This window comes from Triticum aestivum, chromosome 1A (assembly GCF_018294505.1).
Source record: "Triticum aestivum cultivar Chinese Spring chromosome 1A, IWGSC CS RefSeq v2.1, whole genome shotgun sequence".
Lineage (NCBI taxonomy): Eukaryota > Viridiplantae > Streptophyta > Magnoliopsida > Poales > Poaceae > Triticum > Triticum aestivum.
The window spans coordinates 578,412,748-578,437,584 of NC_057794.1; the positions used below are offsets into that span (position 1 = coordinate 578,412,748).

Sequence of the window (24,837 nt, forward strand, 5' to 3'; positions counted from 1 at the left end):
TGTGTATTTTCGGCAATGGAGCTAGTTGAAAGACTTACCTCCCGATGAACAGATAGAAAGAAATGCAATGACTAGTATATGAGGCATAATCCGAGGCAGTCATCACCTCACAACACTATCAATTCTGATAGTAGCTACACTAGTAGAAAAAGGACCTAATGTGAGACACATTAGTCCCGGTTCGATTTTGGCCCGGTACTAATGGCACCATTAGTGTCGGTTCGAACGACTATGCATTAATGCCGGTTCGTGTTGAACCTTTAGTACCTGTTCGTGCCACGAACCGGTGCTAAAGGGGTGGTGGCAGGCTGGCGTCAGGCGGGGGCCCCATGATCACCTTTATTACCGGTTCGCGGCACAAACCGGTACTAAAGAGCTAACCTTTAGAACCGGTTCATGCCATGAACCGGAACTAAAGGAGTCTAACCTATAGTCCCGGTTGGAGACACAAACCGGGACTATAGGGCTATTTTCAAACTCTACCCCCCCCCCCCCCCCCCCCCCCGGTCCGTGTATCGCATTTCAGTTTTGAAACAATCAAAAGAAAATGATAAAAACTTCAGAAAATAAAATCCTTCGAGAGGTAGTTATATTACTACACCTACTAGTTATGAAAATTTGAAAACTTAAATTTGGACATGTTTTGCAAAAAGTGTAGGGAAAATATAAAACGGCTATAACTTTTGCATACGATGTCGGAAAAAAACGTATAATATATCAAAAAATTCAGCACGAAAATCCGCATCCGATGGAGACCACCTACGGCCTGTTTGCAATTTTTTAGAATCCTCAAATTCCAAAAGGAAAAAAAGATATGGTCAAATTTCAGTTTTTTTAAAAAAATTTGGTTAAATCTGGTCAAACTACTTATTCAAGAAGTATTAATGTTACTACATAATTATTCAAGAATATTAGTGTTACTAAATAATTATTTCAATTTTTTGAATTTTGGTCAAATCTGGTCAAACTATGGTCAAACTATGGTCAAACTATGGTCAAACTTATTCAAAAATATTAGTGTTACTAAATAATTACTGTTTTTTAGAATAATAGTTTCAAACTCAAACGGTGAAACGTGTGACCTAATGCTCAAGCTAAACTGCTGAGGGTTAATAGGATTTGACAACTTACATTTGTCAGGAAAATAACAAGTGCAGACTTGGAATGTAGGGGGAATAGAACTCCGAAGTTAAGCGTGCTTAGGCTGGGGGAGTGAGAGGATGGGTGACCGGCCGGGAAGTTAGGCGATTTGAAATGAGTGATCCACACTTGAGCAGTTAATAGAGGTGATTAGAGACTAAATCATTAAATAATTTAGAAAAAATCAAAATCAAAATTTTTTTCCAAAATTTTCAAAAAAAAAACCTTTAGTAAAGGTCCCCCATACCAGGGCGCGAGCTCACGCCACGTGGTGGCACTTTAGCGCCGGTTCGTGCCGAACCGGTACTAAAAGGAGATGGAACCGGCACTAAAGACCCTTACGAACCGGTTTTAAAGCTCCGTTTTCTACTAGTGCTAGTTAGACAAGTGTATCAAAGCCGTATCAATTTTGATGGAATAAGTTTAGAGTTAACCTTCAAGAGACTACATAGTGTACTATAGCAACCATAGAATCACATCGTAAGAGAGATAGGCGTATCTAGACCTAATGATATAGTTATCATAGTGAGAGGGGGGGGGGGATAATGATGCATGGGAGTTGGGACTTTGGGAGAAGGAATAGTTGTACACACATATAGTGGGGAAGGCATTGTGAATTCCACCTTTTCATTTGACCGTAATGAAAACCATCATTTCAGATGAGAGAATAGCAACCACCATGGCTGCTATCACTATTTTCCCATTAAAAAATATAATTTTTGTGGAGCTACCACACCATTAATATTTTCAGCTTCCGTGTACCTACTCAATGTTCCTTGGATTTAGTAGCACTGTCACTGCTCCACATATATTTCCTACTATCATTCAGTTTTGTTGGCCCACTATGTTGGTTACGCATCTCCCTTTTCTGAATTCTATAAAGCGCAATGGTCTAGTAGAACAAAAATCAACATATTAGTTTAGTTGGGTGCATCATTTGACAAAGATCCTGGAAACATACCATTCAATTTATCATCTAGAAAAAAGACCATGTATTCTCGTCTAGGTATTCCTCATTTAGCTTATCTAGTTAGGCATGGAAGGCATAGGGAACCTGTAGACAACTGTTACTTGCCTCAGAAGGTTCACTCACACATACATGATGGCATATCAATCAACCGCCATGTTCAGCATGACTACGTGGAAAAGTACGCAAATGATGACACATCGACCGACTGCGGTGTATTGCTCTTCATTAGCTTCAGTGGCGACACACATGGATGGATGCATGGTTCATCAGTAATGTATTTCTCAAAACTGTTCAATGTTGCGCTTATTTGATAATCTGATGTGCAAGAAATGTCTATGAAATTAGAGACACGTAGTTTAAGGAAACACCAAACTATGATTATTTTTTGGATAAGCTATATTATCACAATACACCACAATGCCGAACACCTCCTTACAAGGACTGGGACTTTGGGAGGAGAACAGTAGTTGTATGCGCATATAATGGGGAAGGGAATTTTGCATTCGACCTTCTCATTTTTATCGTAGTGAAAGCCACCACTTCCGACGAGGAACTCAACCAATATCACCATGTTCTCATAAATTATATGATTTTGTGATCATAGACACAACTACCACATCATTACTATTTCCACCTCCTATGTACCTACGAAATGTACCCCTAAAAAAATGTACCTACGAAATGTTCCTCGGCTTCGCTACGTTCCTCACTCCTACCCCTAAAAAAATGTACCTACGAAAGGTATGCATCTCAACTTCTCTGAAGTCTATAAAACACAAAGGCCTAGAGGAACAATAATCAATATATTCTAATTTACTTGTCTGCATCTATTGACGAATATCTTTAGAAGGACGTTTGATTTATCATCTATGATGAAAAGACCACATATTCTCCTCTAAGTATTGCTCCTTTAGCCTATCTAGCTAGGCATGGAAGGCACTGGGAACTCCTAGACAGTTGTTATTTGCCACGCAAGGTTCACTCAAAGACCTGTCAGGGATACAACCGGCAAGCAATGAGGGTGGGAGAGGGACTTGGTCGGGGAGGCACAAGGTATGTGAAGAAGGACACTTTTGCTTCGGCACACCCCCCCTAAACACAAGAAGGACTGAGATTGCTCGATACCCATTCGTAATCAGGGGCATGATGGCCATATCCTATATACCTAAGAGATTCATCCCCACTACTTGATTTATCTCAACATGCAACCCATCCACATCATCACACAACCCATCCAAATCAGAGAATAATGGTTGTTCTATTTATATGAGTAATATCTTTTATGGTCATGCATCTTTGAAGAGTGGTCTATTTTTGATGAATCTCGATAGTAGTGATACACATATTCATAATTTTGAAGCCAAAAGATGCAGAGTTGATAATGAAAGTGCAACTTATTTGTGGCACTGTCGTTTAGGTCATATCGGTGTAAAGCGCATGAAGAAACTCCATACTGATGGACTTTTGGAACCACTTGATTATGAATCACTTGGTACTTGCGAACCGTGCCTCATGGGCAAGATGACTAAAACACCGTTCTCCGGTACTATGGAGAGAGCAACAGATTTATTGGAAATCATACATACCGATGTATGTGGTCCGATGAATATTGAGGCTCGTGGCGGATATCGTTATTTTCTCACCTTCACAGATGACTTAAGAAGATATGGGTATATCTACTTAATGAAACATAAGTCTGAAACATTTGAAAAGTTCAAAGAATTTCAGAGTGAAGTTGAAAATCATCGTAACAAGAAAATAAAGTTTCTACGATCTGATCGTGGAGGAGAATATTTGAGTTACGATTTTGGTGTACATTTGAAAAATTGTGGAATAGTTTCGCAACTCACGCCACCCGGAACACCACAGCGTAATGGTGTGTCCGAACGTCGTAATCGTACTTTACTAGATATGGTGCGATCTATGATGTCTCTTACTGATTTACCGCTATCGTTTTGGGGATACGCTTTAGAGATGGCTGCATTCACGTTAAATAGGGCACAATCAAAATCCGTTGAGACGACGCCTTATGAACTGTGGTTTGGCAAGAAACCAAAGTTGTCGTTTCTTAAAGTTTGGGGCTGCGATGCTTATGTGAAAAAGCTTCAACCTGATAAGCTCGAACCCAAATCAGAGAAATGTGTCTTCATAGGATACCCAAAGGAGACTGTTGGGTACACCTTCTATCACAGATCCGAAGGCAAGACATTCGTTGCTAAGAATGGATCCTTTCTAGAGAAGGAGTTTCTCTCGAAAGAAGTAAGTGGGAGGAAAGTAGAACTTGACGAGGTAACTGTACCTGCTCCTTTATTGGAAAGTAGTACATCACAGAAAACTGTTTCTGCGACACCTACACCAATAAGTGAGGAAGCTAATGATGATGGTCATGAAACTTCAGATCAAGATACTACTGAACCTCGTAGATCAATCAGAGTAAGATCTGCGCCAGAGTGGTACGGTAATCCTGTTCTGGAAATCATGCTACTAGATCATGATGAACCTACAAACTATGAAGAAGCGATGGTGAGCCCAGATTCCGCAAAGTGGTTTGAAGCCATGAAATCTGAGATGTGATCCATGTATGAGAACAAAGTATGGACTTTGGTTGACTTGCCCGATGATCGGCAAGCAATTGAGAATAAATGGATCTTTAAGAAGAAGACTAACGCTGATGGTAATGTTACTGTCTACAAAGCTCGACTTGTCGCGAAAGGTTTTCGGCAAGTTCAAGGGATTGACTATGATGAGACCTTCTCACCCGTAGCGATGCTTAAGTCCGTCCGAATCATGTTAGCAATTGCCGCATTTTATGATTATGAAATTTGGCAAATGGATGTCAAAACTGCATTCCTGAATGGATTTCTGGAAGAAGAGTTGTATATGATGCAACCAGAAGGTTTTGTCGATCCAAAAGGAGCTAACAAAGTGTGCAAGCTCCAGCGATCCATTTATGGACTGGTGCAAGCCTCTCGGAGTTGGAATAAACGCTTTGATAGTGTGATCAAAGCATTTGGTTTTATACAGACTTTCGGAGAAGCCTGTATTTACAAGAAAGTGAGTGGGAGCTCTGTAGCATTCCTGATATTATATGTGGATGACATATTACTAATTGGAAATAATATAGAATTTCTGGATAGCACAAAGGGATACTTGAATAAGAGTTTTTCAATAAAAGACCTCGGTGAAGCTGCTTACATATTAGGCATAAAGATCTATAGAGATAGATCAAGACGCTTAATTGGACTTTCACAAAGCACATACCTTGACAAGATTTTGAAGAAGTTCAAAATGGATCAAGCAAAGAAAGGATTCTTGCCTGTGTTACAAGGTGTGAAGTTGAGTAAGACTCAATGACCGACCACTGCAGAAGATAGAGAGAATATGAAAGATGTTCCCTATGCATCAGCCATAGGATCTATCATGTATGCAATGCTGTGTACCAGACCCGATGTGTGCCTTGCTATAAGTCTAGCAGGGAGGTACCAAAGTAATCCAGGAGTGGATCACTGGACAGCGGTCAAGAACATCCTGAAATACCTGAAAAGGACTAAGGATATGTTTCTCGTATATGGAGGTGACAAAGAGCTCATCGTAAAAGGTTACGTTGATGCAAGCTTTGACACTGATCCGGATGATTCTAAATCGCAAACCGGATACGTGTTTACATTAAACGGTGGAGCTGTCAGTTGGTGCAGTTCTAAACAAAGCGTCGTAGCAGGATCTACATGTGAAGCGGAGTACATAGCTGCTTCGGAAGCAATGAACGAAGGAGTCTAGATGAAGGAGTTCATATCCGATCTAGGTGTCATACCTAGTGCATCGGGTCCAATGAAAATCTTTTGTAACAATACTGGTGCAATTGCCTTGGCAAAGGAATCCAGATTTCACAAGAGAACCAAGCACATCAAGAGATGCTTCAATTCCATCCGGGATCTAGTCCAGGTGGGAGACATAGAGATTTGCAAGATACATACGGATCTGAATGTTGCAGACCCGTTGACTAAGCCTCTTCCACGAGCAAAACATGATCAGCACCAAGGCTCCATGGGTGTTAGAATCATTACGGTGTAATCTAGATTATTGACTCTAGTGCAAGTGGGAGACTGAAGGAAATATGCCCTAGAGGCAATAATAAAGTTATTATTTATTTCCTTATAATCATGATAAATGTTTATTATTCATGCTAGAATTGTATTAACCGGAAACATAATACATGTGTGTGAATACATAGACAAACAAAGTGTCACTAGTATGCCTCTACTTGACTAGCTCGTTAATCAAAGATGGTTATGTTTCCTAACCATGAACAATGAGTTGTTATTTGATTAACGGGATCACATCATTAAGAGAATGATCTGATTGACATGACCCATTCCATTAGCTTAGCACCCGATTGTTTAGTATGTTGCTATTGCTTTCTTCATGACTTATACATGTTCCTATAACTATGAGATTATGCAACTCCCGTTTACCGGAGGAACACTTTGGGTACTACCAAACGTCACAACGTAACTGGGTGATTATAAAGGAGTACTACAGGTGTCTCCAAAGGTACATGTTGGGTTGGCGTATTTCGAGATTAGGTTTTGTCACTTCGATTGTCGAAGAGGTATCTCTGGGCCCTCTCGGTAATGCACATCACATAAGCCTTGCAAGCATTGCAACTAATGAGTTAGTTGCGAGATGATGTATTACAGAACAAGTAAAGAGACTTGCCGGTAACGAGATTGAACTAGGTATTGGATACCGACGATCGAATCTCGGGCAAGTAACATACCGATGACAAAGGGAACAACATATGTTGTTATGCGGTCTGACCGATAAAGATCTTCGTAGAATATGTAGGAGCCAATATGGGCATCCAGGTCCCGCTATTGGTTATTGACCGGAGACGTGTCTCGGTCATGTCTACATTGTTCTCGAACCCGTAGGGTCCGCACGCTTAAGGTTACGATGACAGTTATATTATGAGTTTATGCATTTTGATGTACCGAAGGTTGTTCGGAGTCCCGGATGTGATCAGGGACATGACGAGGAGTCTCGAAATGGTCGAGATGTAAAGATTGATATATTGGAAGCCTATGTTTGGATATCGGAAGTGTTCCGGGTGAAATCGGGATTTTATCGGAGTACCCGGAGGTTACCGGAACCCCCCGGGAGCTATATGGGCCTTAGTGGGCTTTAGTGGAAAGGAGAAAGGGACAGCCCAAGGTGGCTGTGCGCCTCCCCCCTTCCCCTAGTCCTATTAGGACTAGGAGAGGTGGCCGGCCCCCTCTCTCTCTTTCCCCCCCTCAAGGAGTCCTATTCCAACTAGGATTGGGGGGGGGGAATCCTACTCCCAGAGGGAGTAGGACTCTCCTGGCGTGCCTCCTGTGGCCGGCCAGCCTCCCCCCTCTAGTCCTTTATATACTGAGGCACCCTAGAACACACAAGTTAATCCACGTGATCTATTCCTTAGCCGTGTGCGGTGCCCCCAGCCACCATATTCCTCGATAATACTGTAGCGGAGTTTAGGCAAAGCCCTGCTTCTGTAGTACATCAAGATCGTCACCACACCGTCGTGCTGACAGAACTCTTCTCCGACACTTTGCTGGATCGGAGTCCGGGGATCGTCATCGAGCTGAACATGTGCTCGAATTCGGAGGTGCCGTAGTTTCGGTGCTTGATCGGTTGGATCGTGAAGACGTACGACTACTTCCTCTACGTTGTGTCAACGCTTCCGCAGTCGGTCTGCGTGGGTACGTAGACAACACTCTCCCCTCTCGTTGCTATGCATCACCATGATCTTGCGTGTGCGTAGGAATTTTTTTGAAATTACTACGAAACCCAACAGCGAGATGTGGCGCGCCCCACCAGACACATGTCTGACGGGTAGCGCGAGGAAATAGCCTGTGTTGCGAGACCGATCTGACCCTCAAGATGATCTCTGATCAAAAAAACCTTCAACATGATAGTTGTTTGTCTCGTCGAAACGGTCAAGATTGCTTTTGGGCTTGTTTTCATCCGAGATCGTTTACCACTGCAAAAAAGACCCACAAGGTGCAGCCAGTTTAAATCGAACAGTTTTGGAAAGTTCGGATAAAACCAGTCCGAATTTGACTAGGGTTTTGGATGTGAATTGATGTAATTTTCTTGTAAGGAAAGCCTAGATAAATCCTTTGCTTGTACGGGAAGTCCAGCCGCCTCTTATATATGTTGGTGGTGACGGCCGATTGAAACAACACACAATCGAACAAATCAATATACTACTTTTTCATCTACGTTTTATCTCTCCACCGTTTTTCTCTCTCGTTCTTCGCTGTTCTTCGTGTTTGAGAGCTGAGAATCCCGAGGCTCTAGGGGCGAGCGAATCGACCTAGGGCAGCCCATAGCCGCCGCAATCCCTGACGGGGTCCCTCCCGGGTGCGCGGGGTTTCGGGTCTGCAAAAGCGCCCGCCGACTGTCTTGCGTATTGCGCTGTCGGTCGGGTCTCCTTCAACGTGAGCTGCGGTGCATCACCCCCGGCGTCGAGGGTACACGTGACGTGTTCGTGTGTTAACACCTCCTGCAGCACAAGCACCACACGAGAAAACCCCCCTCAGCCTTCCATAGCGAGGCCGTTACCACTGCGGCAGAGGCCGACAGAGGCAAGGGAGGGAGGGTACCCATGACACAAACCATACGATGGGGACCTGAGGTGGCAGCGGGGGAAGAAGGGGGTCTTACTGGTTGCCCTGCTTTGTGTGGCCCTAGAGTAGGCTACTCGAGAGTCGTTTTGTTGTTCTTTGGTAATGCGGTTGATCTCATCCACCCAATATCCCATACACTGGGAGAATTATTCCCAGCCGCTGCATCTATTTTCTTCGCCTCCGTCTCCCTTCTAACATCTCCTCTTCCTCTGTCTCTCTCTTCTGTCGTCTCCTCCACGACAACTCCACCCGCCTAAATTGCTTCATGGCAGGGGCAGCGACCCCTTCACCTCTCCAGTCATCAAATCTCCTTCCTTACTCTACATCCTAACCCCTAGATTCATCCGGGGGATCATTTGCCCCAATTTTTTTCAAAAAGGGGCGCTTTATATATATACTTAAAAGGTTTAATTTAGTTAAATGATATGTCCAGGATTGTTTCAATGACAAGTGGCCCCAGACCCCACCCACCAAGAGAGTCCCTTGAGGCGCCGCCGTGCTCGGTCACGAACGGTGGATCGAGGCTAAGACCTGGCTTTGCGCGTAGTGTCAGGCCTCTCAGACTATAGGTGGCCAAACAGGCCGGGATAGCTGGGCCGGCCCGATAGCACGGCCGGCACGGCACGTGCTAAACGGGCCAGGCCCGACACGCGGCACCCCAGGGGCTGTGCCTGGGCCTGAAGGCCGAGCACGCAAGCCGGCATGGCCCGGCCCGATTATATTTTATTTTTTATTTTTTTTATGTATCCTAATATGGCCCAACAGGTAAAAATAGGCTAAAAACGCCCGGTGCGCAAAATAGGTGGCCTGTGGGCCGGCCCGACTAGCATATGGGCCGTGCTTGGACTGCAGGCTGCAGCACGCGGGCTGGCACGGCACAGCCCGTATAATAATCATGCCTCGGCGGGCCGGGCCGTGCCAGGCACGATTAGGATGGGCCGTGCTGTGTCGGGCCGGGCCGGCCCGTTTGGCCAGCTATATCTCAGACTAGCTGCTGCAGGGCAACGACAGCTCCACCGGCGTGATGATTTCAAACAGTTGAAAGATGAAATAATTTTACGTAAATAATTCGAACGAAGATCATAATCAGGACTCAGTAAACCGAATGAGTCAATTAATGTCCATCGCCATCTGCAAAAATGGGCAGGCCGGACGGGTCCATACGGCAGAAATATCACCAACAAGCAGCGGACGCATCGATTGACCAAATTACCAAAATTTATACACATTCAGGTCAACGTTGCAATTCCGTGTGAGTTCGTTACAGTTGATCCAATCCGGGCCTTGAACCATCCTACTACCACTAGTTCTACTTCTACCAAAGAAGAAGAATCATACTACCGGTCGATCCGATCAGAGCCAGCCGGAGCCCGCCCGGTCGTCATCTCACATCTTAGGCGGCGGGGACTCCGAGGAAGTCGAGCGCGGACCGGGCCATGACGGCGGCGAACTCCCCGAAGCTAATCACGCCGTCCCCGTCCGCGTCCGCGTCCCGCATCATGGTCCGCAGCTCCTCGAAGGTGAGCGGCTGGCCCAGCTTGGCCATGGAGCGCGCGAGCTCGGCGGCGGAGATGTAGCCGTTGCCGTCGCGGTCGAAGGCGCGGAAGACCTCGAGCAGCTGCGCCTGGTCGACGAGCCGCGGCGCGTGGGCGGTGAGGACCGGCGCGATGGCGCGCGCCAGCTCGTCGAACTCCACGGTGCCGCTGCCGTCGGCGTCGATGGCGAGGAGCAGCGCGCGCGACTCGTCGCCCGTGGGGCGTAGGCCGAGGGAGCGGAGGAGGGCCGCCAGCTCGAGCTGGGTGAGGCTGCCGTCGCCGTCCATGTCGAAGCGGTCGAAGAGGGAGCGCAGCTGCTTCAGCTGGCTGCCCCAGAGCGACGCCCCCTTGGCTGGCGCCGGCGATGGGTTCGTCATGTCGATGGAGGTAAAGGTTGGATCTTTGACTTGGTGGCGGTGAGGGTGGGGGTGGATGGGATCGGAGGAGGTGGAGGTGGGGATGGAGAATGGGTTTGGGGTGAGACCGGCCGGGGTGGAGAAGACGACTTTGGTATATATTTATGGAGAGATTACCGGGCGGCAGGCGGGGAGGAAGACGCGTCGGCGTTGGTGGTGACCGGGTCGGTGGGTGCATGCACGGAAGGAGCGGAGCGATGGAGGAGGAAACTCTAGGTGGGTGCGCCCGCCGTGCGCGTCAAAAACTGCACGGTAATACGTACTCCACTTTCTTGTTTTTTTAAACACAGTACAGACGCAAGGGCTCATATACACATGCATACACTCACTTCTACTTCAGAGAGGGGATGGTCAGTGGCTCAGTGCTGCTGGCGTGAGGTTTTACTTAGTTGTGTGGCATGCAAAATTAGACATGGAGTACAAAAGAACTTGGTGTTTGTACCTTTTTTCTTAACAAAAAACACTTGAGTCTATAAACCAAACTAGCAGTAGAAACATAATATCACTGTACAAAGAAATTGTGCCGGGGTCCCTGGGGCTCTCGAATAGGCCGATGGTGTACCGCTCCAATGCTCAAGCCATCCTAACATTGTTCACGGACGGAAAGTTATCATGACCAAGGTTTTGCAGAACCACCGTAGAAAAGAAAATGTCACAACCAGAAAAGCTCAGCTTCCAATAAAACTCGCGCGCATCACGTCGACACCTAAGGATGCACCAACGTGACCAGAATGACCGCAAATGATAGTTTTGGCTCCGCCACACCGACAGTCTCTAGTTTCACGTACAAAATGAATGGTGAGAATCTTTGCCTGCGAACCATAGACATTGCCAACATACAAAAACATCGAGATGGAAGAATTAATCAACGAGAAACGCCATCACTATCAACGGTGCACCACCGAGGACTAAGTTATTGTATGCCGTCGCCACTATCTGTCGTAAGGGTTGAAGCGGCGGACAACGAAGGCCTGCCTAAAATTTCCAAATGGAGGAAACCACATCTCCATCATAGATTTAGGCCTTCTAGCGCTCCCACAGCAATAGGTCTGGTGAACGAGGATAGGGGGACAACATCTCACCGATGAAGGAAAGGTAGCAGCGCGGTGCGCCCAAGATCATCTCTTGCTAGGGTTAGGAGCGAAAGGGCTTGGGTGTAGTCTATAACTTGTGTGCGTTTTTTCAGCCGGATCTTTGCACGGTTGGGCAATTTTCGGAACTTCTCCATTGAATTAGTTCTGCGAATTTAATTTCTAGATACAGTTTAGTCATGTGATTATTGTCTGAAGTAAAAAAAAAAGGTTGTATAGAATGACTGACTGGTGGAGACGAGGAGACTGACTCCAGGTCAGGTGAGGTGGGTACCTTGTTGGTTTTTTGTTCCCTGGTGGCGCCTGTGCCTGAACTCAGGTCAGCTGTAACTATCCCCAAATAAAAACAACTTTTTTTTGGAACAAATAAAAACAACTTAGATGTGAGTAGCAAGTTATAATCAGCCTCTCCTCTCCTTATTATTTTTAGACCAGCTCGTAAACCTACTCGAGGCTTGAGAGCGAGATGATGACGGTGGTGCTTGCCTGCTGGCGTGAGGTTTACTTGGTCGTGGTAGTTGCGACATTAGCTAGTGCTCGCGGGAGGTTCAGAAAGGGCGAAAATGAAGGAGAATTTAGCTCCTGTGTTGGGGCTTGACACAGTTGGAGTTGGGTATTTGTACAGCTCGTGCAGAGTTATTGTTATTATGAATTTATTACAGTGAAACCACATAGATGTGCGCATACCGCGTGACAGGCTTGCCATGGTGCAAATGTGCTCGTTCTGCGCATCCCGTGTGACAGCCTTGAACCTTTGGTTGGGAGTGTTCAAATGGAAAACGAGGTTCGTTTTTTTGTTTTTGAAGTTAGGTTCGTTTTGGACCTCCTTGGCATGCATGCATGCAGGACAAAATGATGGTCCACGGAGGACAGCCCACAGGGACGAAAGGAAAGCAGGGCTGAATTTTCTATGAACCGTTGGTTACACTGCCTCCTAGCTAGCTAGCTCGGCACCAGCTAGCTCAACCCCGGAGGAAGGTGCACGGAATCCACCCACCCACACCCAGGAGTCCAGGACCAGAAGAAAGCTAGTAGGTCAAGATCGTTAGCAGCAGAGAAATGAGCATCTTACAGCTGCCCTATTATTTTGGCACAAACAATATACTACTATACTAGCATCTAGTCTAATCTGATCTAATCACCCACCGGCATATGGGTCGGTGATGCATCTACATAAACATACAGGGTTCCAGACCCGATCTGCCGCCAACAAATTAAACCAATCAGAAATTAAATGATGATTGTGCTGGAATGTAATGTCGTCTCATGATTGGCTAGCAGCCATGCCCCATCGATCTGCATGGAAGCTACGTACGTCACCCGCAAAAAAAAAAGAAGAAGCTACGTACGTGGCTGGCATGCATGCACGCAGTGAGCACCGGCAAACAGATGAGCGCACGTATCGTCGTCAACGACGTCCCCGCCTATTTTTAGGCTGACAGATGACCGACTGAATTGGCGGGCGAGCGCATCTGGTCAACGGCGTGTCGCGCTAGCTCAAAACATACGTCTCGTGGTGTGCAGGGCCGTGTCCATCTTGACCCCGATTTGTTTTTGTTTTTGTTTTTGTTTTTGTTTTTGTTTTAATAGAAACAGCTTTGTGATACTATGTACGACTACTTGACGATGAGAGGTCTACCAGTAGTACTTGCCTGCAAAATACTTGGCGTCAGGCGCGCCGCCGCTCGCTCAGGTGCAAAACCCTCCGCTCGATCGATCCTCCGACCCCGCCGACGCCGGCCGGCCGGCAGGCCCGGATCGTTGCCTGCCCCGACGATGCCTCGTCTCTCCTCGCTCTCGCCACCATCCCTCTCCTCCGTCCTCTCGCGACGGCGAGTCTTCCCGCCTCCCAATCCACCCGTCCGTCGTCTCTCCCGGTGGGTTTTCTTCTTCCTCTTCTTCTCGTGCCAAAGTCTTATTTGCTGGCCCATTAATTACTTGGCTAATATAGTTCTGGATATACAGAGTACTCGTAACAAAACATTGGAAAACGCTGAACAGAAATATATTTCTCTTCTGTTAATCATCCCTTATTCATGTGCCATGTTGCCGTAGATCTCGCCGCGGATTTCAGTAACCCTCGGAAGACGGCGTAGTCACCATGGACGTGCTCCGGAAGAGCAGCCACCGTGACGGTTCTATATACAAGCGCACGCATGCGTGGAAGGAAATCTATCGCATCGCGGATCGTAACGACGGTATGTGATGGATGATATCTCTCTTTCCTATCTTATTTCGTTTGTTACTACTCCTCTATGATATTGTTCATGGTCTAGGATCAACCGACATTGCACATCATATTATGTTATTATTGTGGTTCATTGCGGCTGTATCTCCGCTAAAGTTTTTGGTTGTCAACTTAAATCTGTGAATTATTTCGCTATCGTCCCTGCTTCAAGTTGTGCTTTTTTACTAGAATAGGTTCAGTTCACCCAATTATGATGTTTATCTCATTTGCCTCTCCTAAGATTTTGGTTCAGATTTTGGGAGGCGATAGATGGCATCATGCCCTATGCACGTAATTTGTTCATACCTTCTCATTCTCTGTAGGATGTATTTTGTATCCCAACTGTTAATTACCTATGCAAGTAGTCGTGGACAAACATGAGAACATTTTGTAACATCCTTATGATTATTTATCATCGTGAAAATAGATGAAATCAAAATAGAATTTCTAGAAAGAGAGAAACAAAACAAAACTTCTATAATGGGCTGAAATAACATGTTTTTGTAGTCAGTCGGGAAGTATTTTAGTGAGCTATATGAAATACCCGAGGAGAGTAAAATGGACTATTTCTCTCTCTCTCTCTCTCTCTTCATTGTGTTTTACTCGTTGCAAAAAAATCAGAGCAAAATTTCAGGTAAAAGAGAACATAGATAGTTTCCACTTTTTTTAACAAATAATAATTTTTTTTTTGAGAAATATAGATAGGTCTCACTTGGATGAAAAAGAAAATATGATTAATTGACCATGGAACATTAAGGGGCGTGTTTACTTTTTGCATGGGTAGTACTATTTAATTATTTATTTTAAATATAACTTGTATTTTTATGTGAAGCATGGTTGGAGGCAATGGCGTTAACAGATCCCGCGGGCTGCCTCATTGACATTGGCAGTGGATATTGTAAGCGTCATCCACCTAGCCGCATGTTCCAATTTTTCTCTTTAAAGTTGGCTAAAACTCCTATCGATGATAGGCCAATACAGTTGTATGGATACATAGCAGTGCGAGATCATTTGGACCTATTGCTTAATTACGTCGTCAATTTCAGTAGAGATGATCCCATCAACGTGGAACAGGTGTGTATCATAATTATCTGTAAATTTTTAAGCCTACCTTACCCCATGTATTGTGTTTGTTCTGCTTAACATTGTGAAGATAAAACCATGCATCATCATCTCTTTAAAGTATTCAATGTTGTCTTCATCTCTTGGTGCAGTTTCGGACGTGGTTTTTGAATTATTGCCCATATGGGCAAAGCAATCTCCCAAATTGTGCCTAGGAAATGATACTTCGAGCGTCCAATACTTTTTTTTTTACATGAGGGGGTTAATCAGAACAAACCAAAATACTTGAGGGGGTTAAGTTATTTAATTCCTCATTTCAAATTAATCTTTTTCATTTTGCATTGTCTCATGCATAGAACTTATGGACTGGATCATACATACTCTTGATAACGTGCTACAAACCACTTAATCTCTTGTATAATGTCATTGTATACGCATCACATTGACTAATCTGTATAAAGTCTTACATTGTGAGTTCACGATTTACCATGGAAATGGTTCAAAATTGTGCAACTAAGTGACTCTCAAAAACAATATTTTATGGAAGTAAGTGTGTTCCAAATGGCAAATAAGACAGAATTGTTTTGGACCCTTCGTTACTACTCTGCACGCCACACAAATTTGACTGTCTTCTGTTTATATGCATGTGAAGATGCATAGAATGAATGGTGCCATCACTACATAGTTTTTTCTATTTTTCTCTTCTCACTTGGACATGCTTATGAAATCAAATATTTGGGATTTGAAACAAAACCAAACAAGTTAGGGAATGGGGGCATTCCCCATCTCTTAACACCGTTATGCACCTTGTAACCATTCAGCTCAACAGATGACAAACATCATGGTCATCAACTGTAAAATATCCCCTTGAAGTATATATTAGTACAAGGGAAACTTTTAGATAGAGGTATTTCTCACTTTCATATGAAGAGATACTAAACAATGATAACATTAATTTCATAGGGTTCTTCCATCAGCATGGTCGGGCCGAAGAGAGGGATAGATCTGAGTGGCAACATTGTAGTCGAATACGACATGAGGATCAAGACATACGAAGAAGTAAAGCATGACCTACAATTGATCGACGGCGCATCGATGATACACCACAAGGACCTGCGGGATCGCCGGGCATTTACGAGTCGTATCCACGGCGACCACGGCGCAATAGATCTCACTGTGTCGGCCCTTGATGACGCGGTTGAGGCGACCGTGGAAGTCGTCAGATCGGAAGTGCAGAGCGGCTTCGCTCTACGCCTTGGGTGCTTCATTGGCGGGGTGGATGAGGAGATCCAAATCTTCGACGGCGCCGTCGGCAGCGAGGCACATGGGTTGAAATTAAAAAGGTTTGTGGTGGCTGTAGCGATAAGGTCTTGGATGAAGCTGGAATTCAAGGTGGCCCCGGAGTCGGCGCGGTGTCAGATTGCCTTCATGGCGAACAACCATGGGGTTTCTTGTCGGAATATGAAGATGGATTTTGCATTGTTCTCAGTGAAGATGACATGGTCCTCTTTGCCTTGGCGGGCACCGAGCTTACACCGGCGGTCCAAGAATTCAAGCTAGATGTGAAAAACCGCATCACTTCATGCTCTAGCCCCTTTTGATCAACAGTACAATATCCATCTTGTTCGCCAATCTGATTAATATACAATATACATTTGTGTAGATAACCACAAGGGTAAGCTAGTCTTTTCACTAGCCTGTTAATGTGAAAAATATTAAACCGGGGCTAATGGCATACTAATCAAGGATGCAACGACTGAAGTGGCAAATGTGCGAATCAAATCTTCAGAGTGGCAAATCTGCGAAGCCCCATGAACAAAGTGGCAAAAATTCAAATATCTCCGTATATGCGGCGTGACAGCTTGGAAGGCTTTATTGATTGATGAATAGGTTTACAATCCGTAGCCAAAAGGCTTAGGAGATTCTCGAGGGCATCCTGTAACCACAAGTTCTCTTCTTGGCCAGTTAGCAAATCAAAAATGTTTTTCTTTTAAATCGTTAATGGTGCTGGGATATCTCATGACCGTCGACCTGGTCCTTGTGGTCCATCTGAGGGTGATCTTGTTCTTTTTTTTTTGAAGGGAGGGTGATCTTGTTCTTGCAGTGCACTCATGCTGATTGATGAGAACGCAGTGCACTCATGCTGATTGATCATCCAGTCAATTCAAAATCATCAAATGCAGCAGATCAAAGATCAGGTCCGAGAAGAGCAGTGAGCACCGCTGGCAACATCAAACCATCCTTTTCAGTTGAAAAAAATCCTGCCTCGTTTTTCAGTGGGACTTTTTATTTTAAAATCCTACCATGTCAGCTCATTAAGTAGGTGATTTTGTCATGTACAGGACAGACAGCACCTTGCTTACTGTAATTCTAGTTTCAGGCCATCAAGCCTCAAGCAGACAATTAGCAGACCAGGATGAGATGTCAGCACAGAAAAAGCATAGACGAACGAGCGAGCCTGTTCTTCATCGATAAGCAGCACAAGGGGCAGAGACGGGGTAATTTACATCAGATGGCCTGCCTGCCTGCCAAACCATGGGTCACACCAGCTAAGCTCCATCAACCCGTTTGCTTACCTTGTTTGAAACTAAACCAAATGCAATCAACCAACGCGAGATCCAGAGCTCAATCTCAACATTATATTGCAGAAAGAACACCAGCTCCACCTCAGCTACGCATGATCCATCCGTGCATCGTGCGTCATCGAGGGTTCAGGGGCCCCTGCGTGGCCTGAGGCACGAGAGGCACCCGATGCCCCGCGCTTGGTCCACAGGGATCATGCCCCCACCCTTGGACGTGTCGATCGCCTCCAGCATCGTCACCACCTCTGCCATCTCTGGCCGCTTGTCGGGGTTCGCGTCCCAGCACCGCTTCATCACGTTCGCAAAGGCGCTCGGGCAGCACCGCGGTATCTCCGGCCTCAGGTTCTGCAGATCAGAAATCGTTTGTGTTGTCAAGTATAGCCTCAGGTTCAGAAATCGTCAGAGAATAGCAGGTAGAATTACAGATCTGTTGTACCTGACGAACAACAGCGGACGTGACCTCCGAGAAGCTCAGGTCCGCGTACGGCATGTCGCAGCAGTACACCTCCCAAAGGCAGATCCCGTAGCTGTAGACGTCGCATTTCCTGTTGTAAGCGTTGCCGTTGAGAACCTGCACATCAGATGCCACCGATATAAGGCATGCAACATGCAGGGAGCTAGCATACGCAAGGCGCTGTCTGATGCTAAGATGTCAGAATGTATTACATTAGTGTGTGCTGGAATTCAGATTAGTGCCAGCAAATTGGGGTACAAACGAAACTATGAGGACAAATTAAGACCATCAAAGATAAGATAGATACTCCCTCCGTCCGGAAATACTTGTCATCAAAATGAATAAAAGGGGATGTATCTAGATGTATTTTAGTTCTAGATACATCCCTTTTTATCCATTTTGATGACAAGTATTTTCGGACGGAGGGAGTACCTCAGGTGCCATGTAGCCAAGGGTGCCAATTTCGCCTGTCATGTCGCTGGGGTTTGCAGCTTCATGGCGAGCAACACCAAAGTCGGCGATTTTTACAGTTCTTGTTTTGTCAAGAAGCATGTTTTCAGTCTTTACGTCACGGTGAACAATTTTCTTTGAGTGAAGATAGCTTAATCTGTCAAAGATTTAAAGATCAGTATTCCTCAAATCAGTGAGAACTTTGGAGGCCAGCGGGAGTCAAAGACTGAATAGCAGGACTGATGAGAATGCGGTGATCACTTACCCCCTGGCAAGGTCAAGAGCTATCTGGACCACAACTTTGAAAGCCAGCTTCCTTCTCCTGTTCTTTATCAGAAATGTTTTCAGTGCACCTCCAGCAAGGTACTCCACAATGACACAGCACACATTACTTGGCATGCCAATGTTTCCATCTTCTGTCTGAATATTCAGATCCCCAGCACCCATTATAGCCCCTATAAACTGTACAAGAAAAATTAAGCTGTTCTTAGGACAAACTGTCATGTTTAACATGGCAAAAGTCAATACTTGTCAAGTACTCTCTAAATACCCGAAACAAATGGATTTAGCTGTAAATAATGACTAACTGAATGAATATACTAGATAAGCTTGCTAAGATATGGCCAACTATTAGATGGGTTAATCTGATTATGATATAGCAAGCCGCAGCACCCCTGGTTCCATTATAACAGCACGGCAAGTGAGATGAAAACATTTGATGCATGTGAATACTTAATCTTTTTTTACTTGGAACTAATATTTCGTCTTTGCAGACAATGATTATACATGTTAATAGCGTTGCTATTCTAGTGGCTTATACAGAACTTACTGAAAACTTCTTAACTTGTTAGAGGCCTAACTAAGGAAGCTAATGGCTACACATGGACAGTCAACAACTTTATCGCTGAAATGCGCGTGTACTGCATTTAGACAGCAAGTATCGATCATCAGTCCCAACACTGAAGATTCATTTCATTTCATCATCATTTTTCAAGAATCGATAAATGCAACAAATGACGGATGTCAACACAGAACAGATTAACAAAATAAAAAATTGAAGAAAGCGCAAATAACACTGCAATAACGTGTCAACCCAAACAGTACCTTAGTTACATTTGGATGATCAAGCTTATGCCAGACGGAGACTTCTTGTGAAAAAGCTGCTCTTATTGCTGTTATTTCTTGCTCTGACCTGTGACCATCTTCCCCCCAATCAAGCAATTTAACTGAAACATAACTGGTGTTAACCATCCATGTTGAAAATTGACAGTGCTAATAAGAGCTTTCAACTTCCGTACCAATTATTGTCCCAAACTAAGAATGAAGAATTGATGTTAAACGCTGTTGCCAGGATTGAGGTGGGACAGCAAGCAAGAGAAAGAGAGAAAGAGAGGGGGGACAGGCTATTTGCTACAGAAGATCTGTATACCCTGTCCTGGGATATATGGGTCGACAACAGCATACTAGCTGTAGTGGTGTCTAGGCTAATGAGGTAACATTATCCGGTACCGAAATAAGCTTTATTTTAATTCAAGTGCTTACAGGATAACACATGCATTTTTTTTAATCAAGCTCACAACAGTATATACATATTGGGATTCCAAATTGATTCGCTTTGCAGAGCAATGTGTGCATACAGCTTGGGGATTGCAAAATGAAGGAGCCCGTGTTGGGATGGGAGAAATAGGCGAATGCTTTCGACAAGCCAGAGTCGCCCAATAACAGAATAGCAACAGCTCAACAATCGAGTTTAATGGCATGCGTTGCTGAGCTCAGAAAGAGAATTCAGCATGGAGAAAAGATCCATCTATTTATGCTGTTGCCATGCCATGCAATTGCATCTATACTGAGCCCGGTTTGAAAATTAACATAAATCTCTAGATTGCATCACTGCACACTAGTAAAATGTCTGTCACATTTGCTAAAGCCTGCAGGAAACTTCGACCGCGACCGGAAACCGCTTTCTCGCCCTTGTGTAGCTCTCAGAGATCACATGAATGACGCGGCCATGAATGAGATGAGCCCATGATACCGAACAAGTGGTTTGGGATCACATGAGCCAAGCCAAAGGGCACAGCGAACGCCAGCCGCCTTGCCCAATCGCAACCGGTGTCACGGGGAACGCACGTACGCCATGAGTGAAAGGCCACCAAGAAAAGGCAGCGGCACCAACTTCTGCGACTTGCTAAAAGCGGAAAGTAAAGGAAGAGCTTGAGACACATCGGCGGGCAGGCAGGTGGGCGCGCGGCACCTATCGAGTGAGTCTCGTGTCGCCGCAATCGGCCGGCGCCGCCGCGCCGGCACGCACGGGCATTCCGTCGAACAGCGTGCGGGCGCGCGCGGAGTCCCGGCTGGGCTGTCCTGGGCTGGCTGTGTGCCCGCGCGCCGAGTGTCCGTGTGCGCAATGAACAGGCGTGCGGTGAACGTGGGACGGTGGGATGGGAGTGGAGGGGTGCAGAGGAGATGGTGGCGCGGACCTGCGACGTCGAGGCCGTCGTAGACGCCGCGGTGGACGGTGCCGAAGGTGCCGCGCGCGATGACGCCCCGGACGACGAGCCTGGCGGGGTCGGCCTCCCAGTCCTGGCGCGGCTGCTGCTGCCGCTCCTGGCCGTCGCCGGCGCCGCGCTTGGGCTTGTCCAGGGTCCATGCGCGGGCGAGGTGGCGGTCGAGCTGCTCGTCGAGGCTCTTGAGGTCGATCTGGTCCGCCCGCACGAACCCGGCCCCGTCCCCGCCGCCGCCGCTGCCGCCAACAGCCGCCTCCTTCATCTCTCGACCTCCCGCGCCTCACTTACTCACTCACTCACTCACCGCGACCGCCTGCTGTGTGGCGCCGCGGCTAGGCTAGGAGCAGTGAGGCAGTGAGGATCGATCGGCGAGCATGTGAGCAGAGCACATGGGACTGCCTCGGAATGGTGGCAAGCAGGGGGGGAGGGTGGTGTCGTGTCGCGCAGCGGCGCGTGGAGGTGGAGAGGGAGGTGGATTTGGTTGGATTTCTGCCTGCTTTTTTCACCGTGATCGCGCCGTGTTTCGCTCGCCTGCCTGCGCAGGCGTACTTATACGCGGCGCGCGGGGAGGAGGGACCCGCCGACGGCGCACGGGGCCGGCGGGACGGGAGGCCGACGGGTTGTGGATAGGCGTGCGTTTGGGCTCGCCAGCTTAATCCGGCTGCTTGTTTACTCGTACAAGCGCGCGCGCACGCTCCTCCCTATAAACGCACGCATCCACACTCTACCTCTATAAACACCTCCGACAAACCGAGCCACACATCATTTTGAGATTGACCAAGTCGCCAAGACATCTTCGTAGTCGACAGAAACATCTTCTTTCGCTGAACGCACAACACTGAAAGGCTTGAAATAAATCCCAAAGAATGCAACCACCAATGCCAAGTCAACAGATCGAACCATGATGGGTTGGTTTTATCACAAGGAATTTAACCATGCGAGGTATGCTCAGTTTGCTTTCTATGAACGAGGCCGGTCACTCATTTTGCTCGCTGAGTTTAGCAAGCTTAATGGACAAGCTAACAAGTTTTACAAGCATCTTGTTAGTACAACTGCAGTGCATATTTTTTTATCGTACATGACATTTTTTCTATTAAGATTATGTGACAATTTTATCGTGTCATATCAGTCCATCTGCTCAATATAAACACCCCAAACCAGCAAACTAGCGCTCCTCTTCCGCTGGTTACCATCTTTCTTTAAAAAACTCACATTTTTGTCATGTACTGCAGTAACGGGTCGTAATCTGTTGATAAGCGCCTGCAAGCGCTCACATGCCTCAGACGAACAGAGCCAAGAAGGCCTTTTTTCCCATTTATCATTAAGCTTAACGTGTTTAAAGAGTATTTGTTTCCAGAAATTTATTGGTTTAGGGACTTAAAAAAGTCCCTATAAGTCCCACTTAAAATAAGACTCTCAAGGAGGAACTTATAGTTATAATATGGTCTTTTAGTCCATGTTAAGTCCTAAAAACCAAACAGATAGGAACTTTTTAGAAACTTGAGATTTATAAGTTGGGACTCAAAAAAAGTCCTAAGACTTATGAACCAAACAGGGCCTCGATAATACAGGGCTTTAACAAGCACGAGCTCAATGAGTCAACAATCAACAAGTCGAGTAGCTCGTTAATGCATTCCTACTTCATTCCCTTTCATCGGTTATGGGGGAAATGATTTGCATGTAAGATGATTTTTATCCTTCTTCTCCGCTCCACAACCAAGCTTTGTCTAAAGTCCAAGGTCCAGATCATGAAATTGCATTTCAAATATATATATGTCCGAAAGTGAGTATAGGGAAGTTCAACCTGGCGTAAATCTAAACGTTCAATTAATCCGGAAGGGAAAGGGTGCTAATGTATGATGATCCCGTGAAAATAGTGCCGAGCCCTGGGCATGTCTCTCTTACCTAAAAACTTGACTCGATCTTATCATTTTACCCGCCCTCCATCTTAATCGTTCCTTGGGTCTTATCCAGTAGAGTGAAATGTGAGCCTGCGTGAAGTGACATGTGTCTCCGTTGTCAAATGTGGACCTCTCCTCTTCTATAATAAATAAACTACTTCCGGTGCCACTGGCCACTCCCAATCTCCTTTTGACTTGTGCCGGCGTTTCGTCTTCACCACGAGACCGTGACACATATCTACGACGAGAATGGACCGGATCAGTGTCCGTACCAGCCCTCTGCCAAGGCATGCGTGGTAAACAATGGACGAGACGGAGGTTAGGCTGCGTGAAACGACGTGCCGGGTGTAAATTAACATATTTTGTATCGATCTTCCTAAATTAGAAGTCCTAATTCAAAATATCATTTGCCGTATGCATTGTTCTGATACAGAGGCCGTAGGATAATCACATTTTTAAAAAAATCCAAGGTGCCACCGGCCCGTGGTTCCATGCCTTATCTCAACAACTACTAGTGACGTCCATAAACGATGATCGACATCAAGGGCATTGACTCAGATGGCCTTAATTAGTTACTGGTCTCAGTAAAACGTAGTACTGCCAGTACTACTCAAGTTGACGGGCAAGCTATCTGGTCTGACAAATTAACTCAACCCTAGCTACAGGGTTGAGTATTCGACGTAGCTTGGTTTTCATGCCATACTCTCTCCGCAACGCACCAATGGCCATGTACATCTAAATGTTTGCTTCCCGGAGGTGCTCGTTTTGTGTCGCACGTACATGGGGCTGAGCAAACCACATTTTCATCAAAAGAGAATTGAATGATATCATTGTCAGGGTGGAGGATATATAGCAAGCCAAGCAATACTGCATTGACCTATATGCTCGCCTTTTTCAATAAAAAGGCCAGTTGACCTAGTTTTACACATCACTATCAGGGAGGAAGGTAACAAGCCGAGCAATGGGTGCATTTACCAACGCAACATCCTTTTGCAAAAAAGGTCACATGATGTAGTATTATAGATCACTGTCAGTATGAAAAATAGCGAGCCGAGCAATGGCGGCATTGACCAACCTGACCTCCTTTCGCATATAAGTCACTTAATTTAGTATTATAGATTGTTCCACGAAAGGTATTGAGCCAAGCAATGGTTGCATCGACCAACCCAGCCTCGTTTTGCAAAAAAAAAAAACCATGTCACTTAACCTAGTGTTATAGACCGTTGCCCAGGACAAAACATGGCAAGCAGAGCAATGGCTGCATTGACCAATGCGGCATCTGTATGGAAAAAAGTCACTTAACATAGTATTATAGATCGTTGTTAGGGCGAAAATGGCAATATGAGAAATGGTTGCATTGACTAACACAATCTCCTTTTTCAGAAATGTCACCTAACCTAGTATTATATATCATTGCAAGATTGAAGATAATGAGCTGAGCAATGACTGCATTTACCAACGCAACATCCTTTTACAAAAAAAAAGTTGCATGACGTAGTATTATAGATCACTGTCACGACGAAAGATAGCGAGCCGAGCAATGGCGGCATTGACCAACCCGGCCTCCTTTCACAAAGAAGTCACTTAATCTAGTATTATAGATTGTTCCACGGAAGGTATTGAGCCAAGCAATGGTTGCATCGACCAACCCAGCCTCGTTTTGCAAAAAAGAGTCACTTAACCTAGTATTATAGACCGTTGCCGGGACAAAAGATGGCAAGCTAAGCAATGGCTGCATTGACCAACGCGGCATCCGTTTGGAAAAGTCACTTAACCTAGTATTATAGATCGTTGTTAGGACGAGAATAGCAATCTGAGAAATGGTTGCATTGACTAA

At 45.6% G+C, this 24,837-nt stretch overlaps 3 protein-coding genes and 1 long non-coding RNA gene across 4 annotated transcripts; 2 read left to right on the plus strand and 2 right to left on the minus strand.

The window, feature by feature from the left end:
• Positions 1-9,978: 9,978 nt before the first annotated feature.
• LOC123182240 (probable calcium-binding protein CML14) lies at positions 9,979-10,983 on the minus strand. Its single transcript, XM_044594746.1, has one exon. The coding sequence runs from the start codon at positions 10,688-10,690 to the stop codon at positions 10,172-10,174; it is 519 nt and encodes a 172-aa protein (XP_044450681.1). The 5' UTR covers positions 10,691-10,983; the 3' UTR covers positions 9,979-10,171.
• A 2,897-nt stretch (positions 10,984-13,880) lies between these two features.
• Positions 13,881-15,184, plus strand: LOC123069414 (uncharacterized). Its single transcript, XR_006432517.1, has 3 exons — positions 13,881-14,018; positions 14,880-14,945; positions 15,019-15,184. It is a non-coding gene; the product is annotated as an uncharacterized lncRNA (long non-coding RNA).
• A 779-nt stretch (positions 15,185-15,963) lies between these two features.
• Positions 15,964-16,694, plus strand: LOC123069403 (uncharacterized). Its single transcript, XM_044492258.1, has one exon. The coding sequence runs from the start codon at positions 16,088-16,090 to the stop codon at positions 16,667-16,669; it is 582 nt and encodes a 193-aa protein (XP_044348193.1). The 5' UTR covers positions 15,964-16,087; the 3' UTR covers positions 16,670-16,694.
• Positions 16,695-17,550: 856 nt separating this feature from the next.
• On the minus strand, positions 17,551-21,703 carry LOC123069417 (serine/threonine-protein kinase STY13). Its single transcript, XM_044492272.1, has 6 exons — positions 21,073-21,703; positions 19,700-19,821; positions 18,861-19,057; positions 18,578-18,752; positions 18,128-18,262; positions 17,551-18,036 (listed from the first exon to the last, which is right to left on the minus strand). Exons 1-6 carry the CDS (start codon positions 21,359-21,361, stop codon positions 17,821-17,823), a joined length of 1,134 nt encoding a protein of 377 aa, XP_044348207.1. The 5' UTR covers positions 21,362-21,703; the 3' UTR covers positions 17,551-17,820.
• Between the last annotated feature and the right edge of the window lie 3,134 nt (positions 21,704-24,837).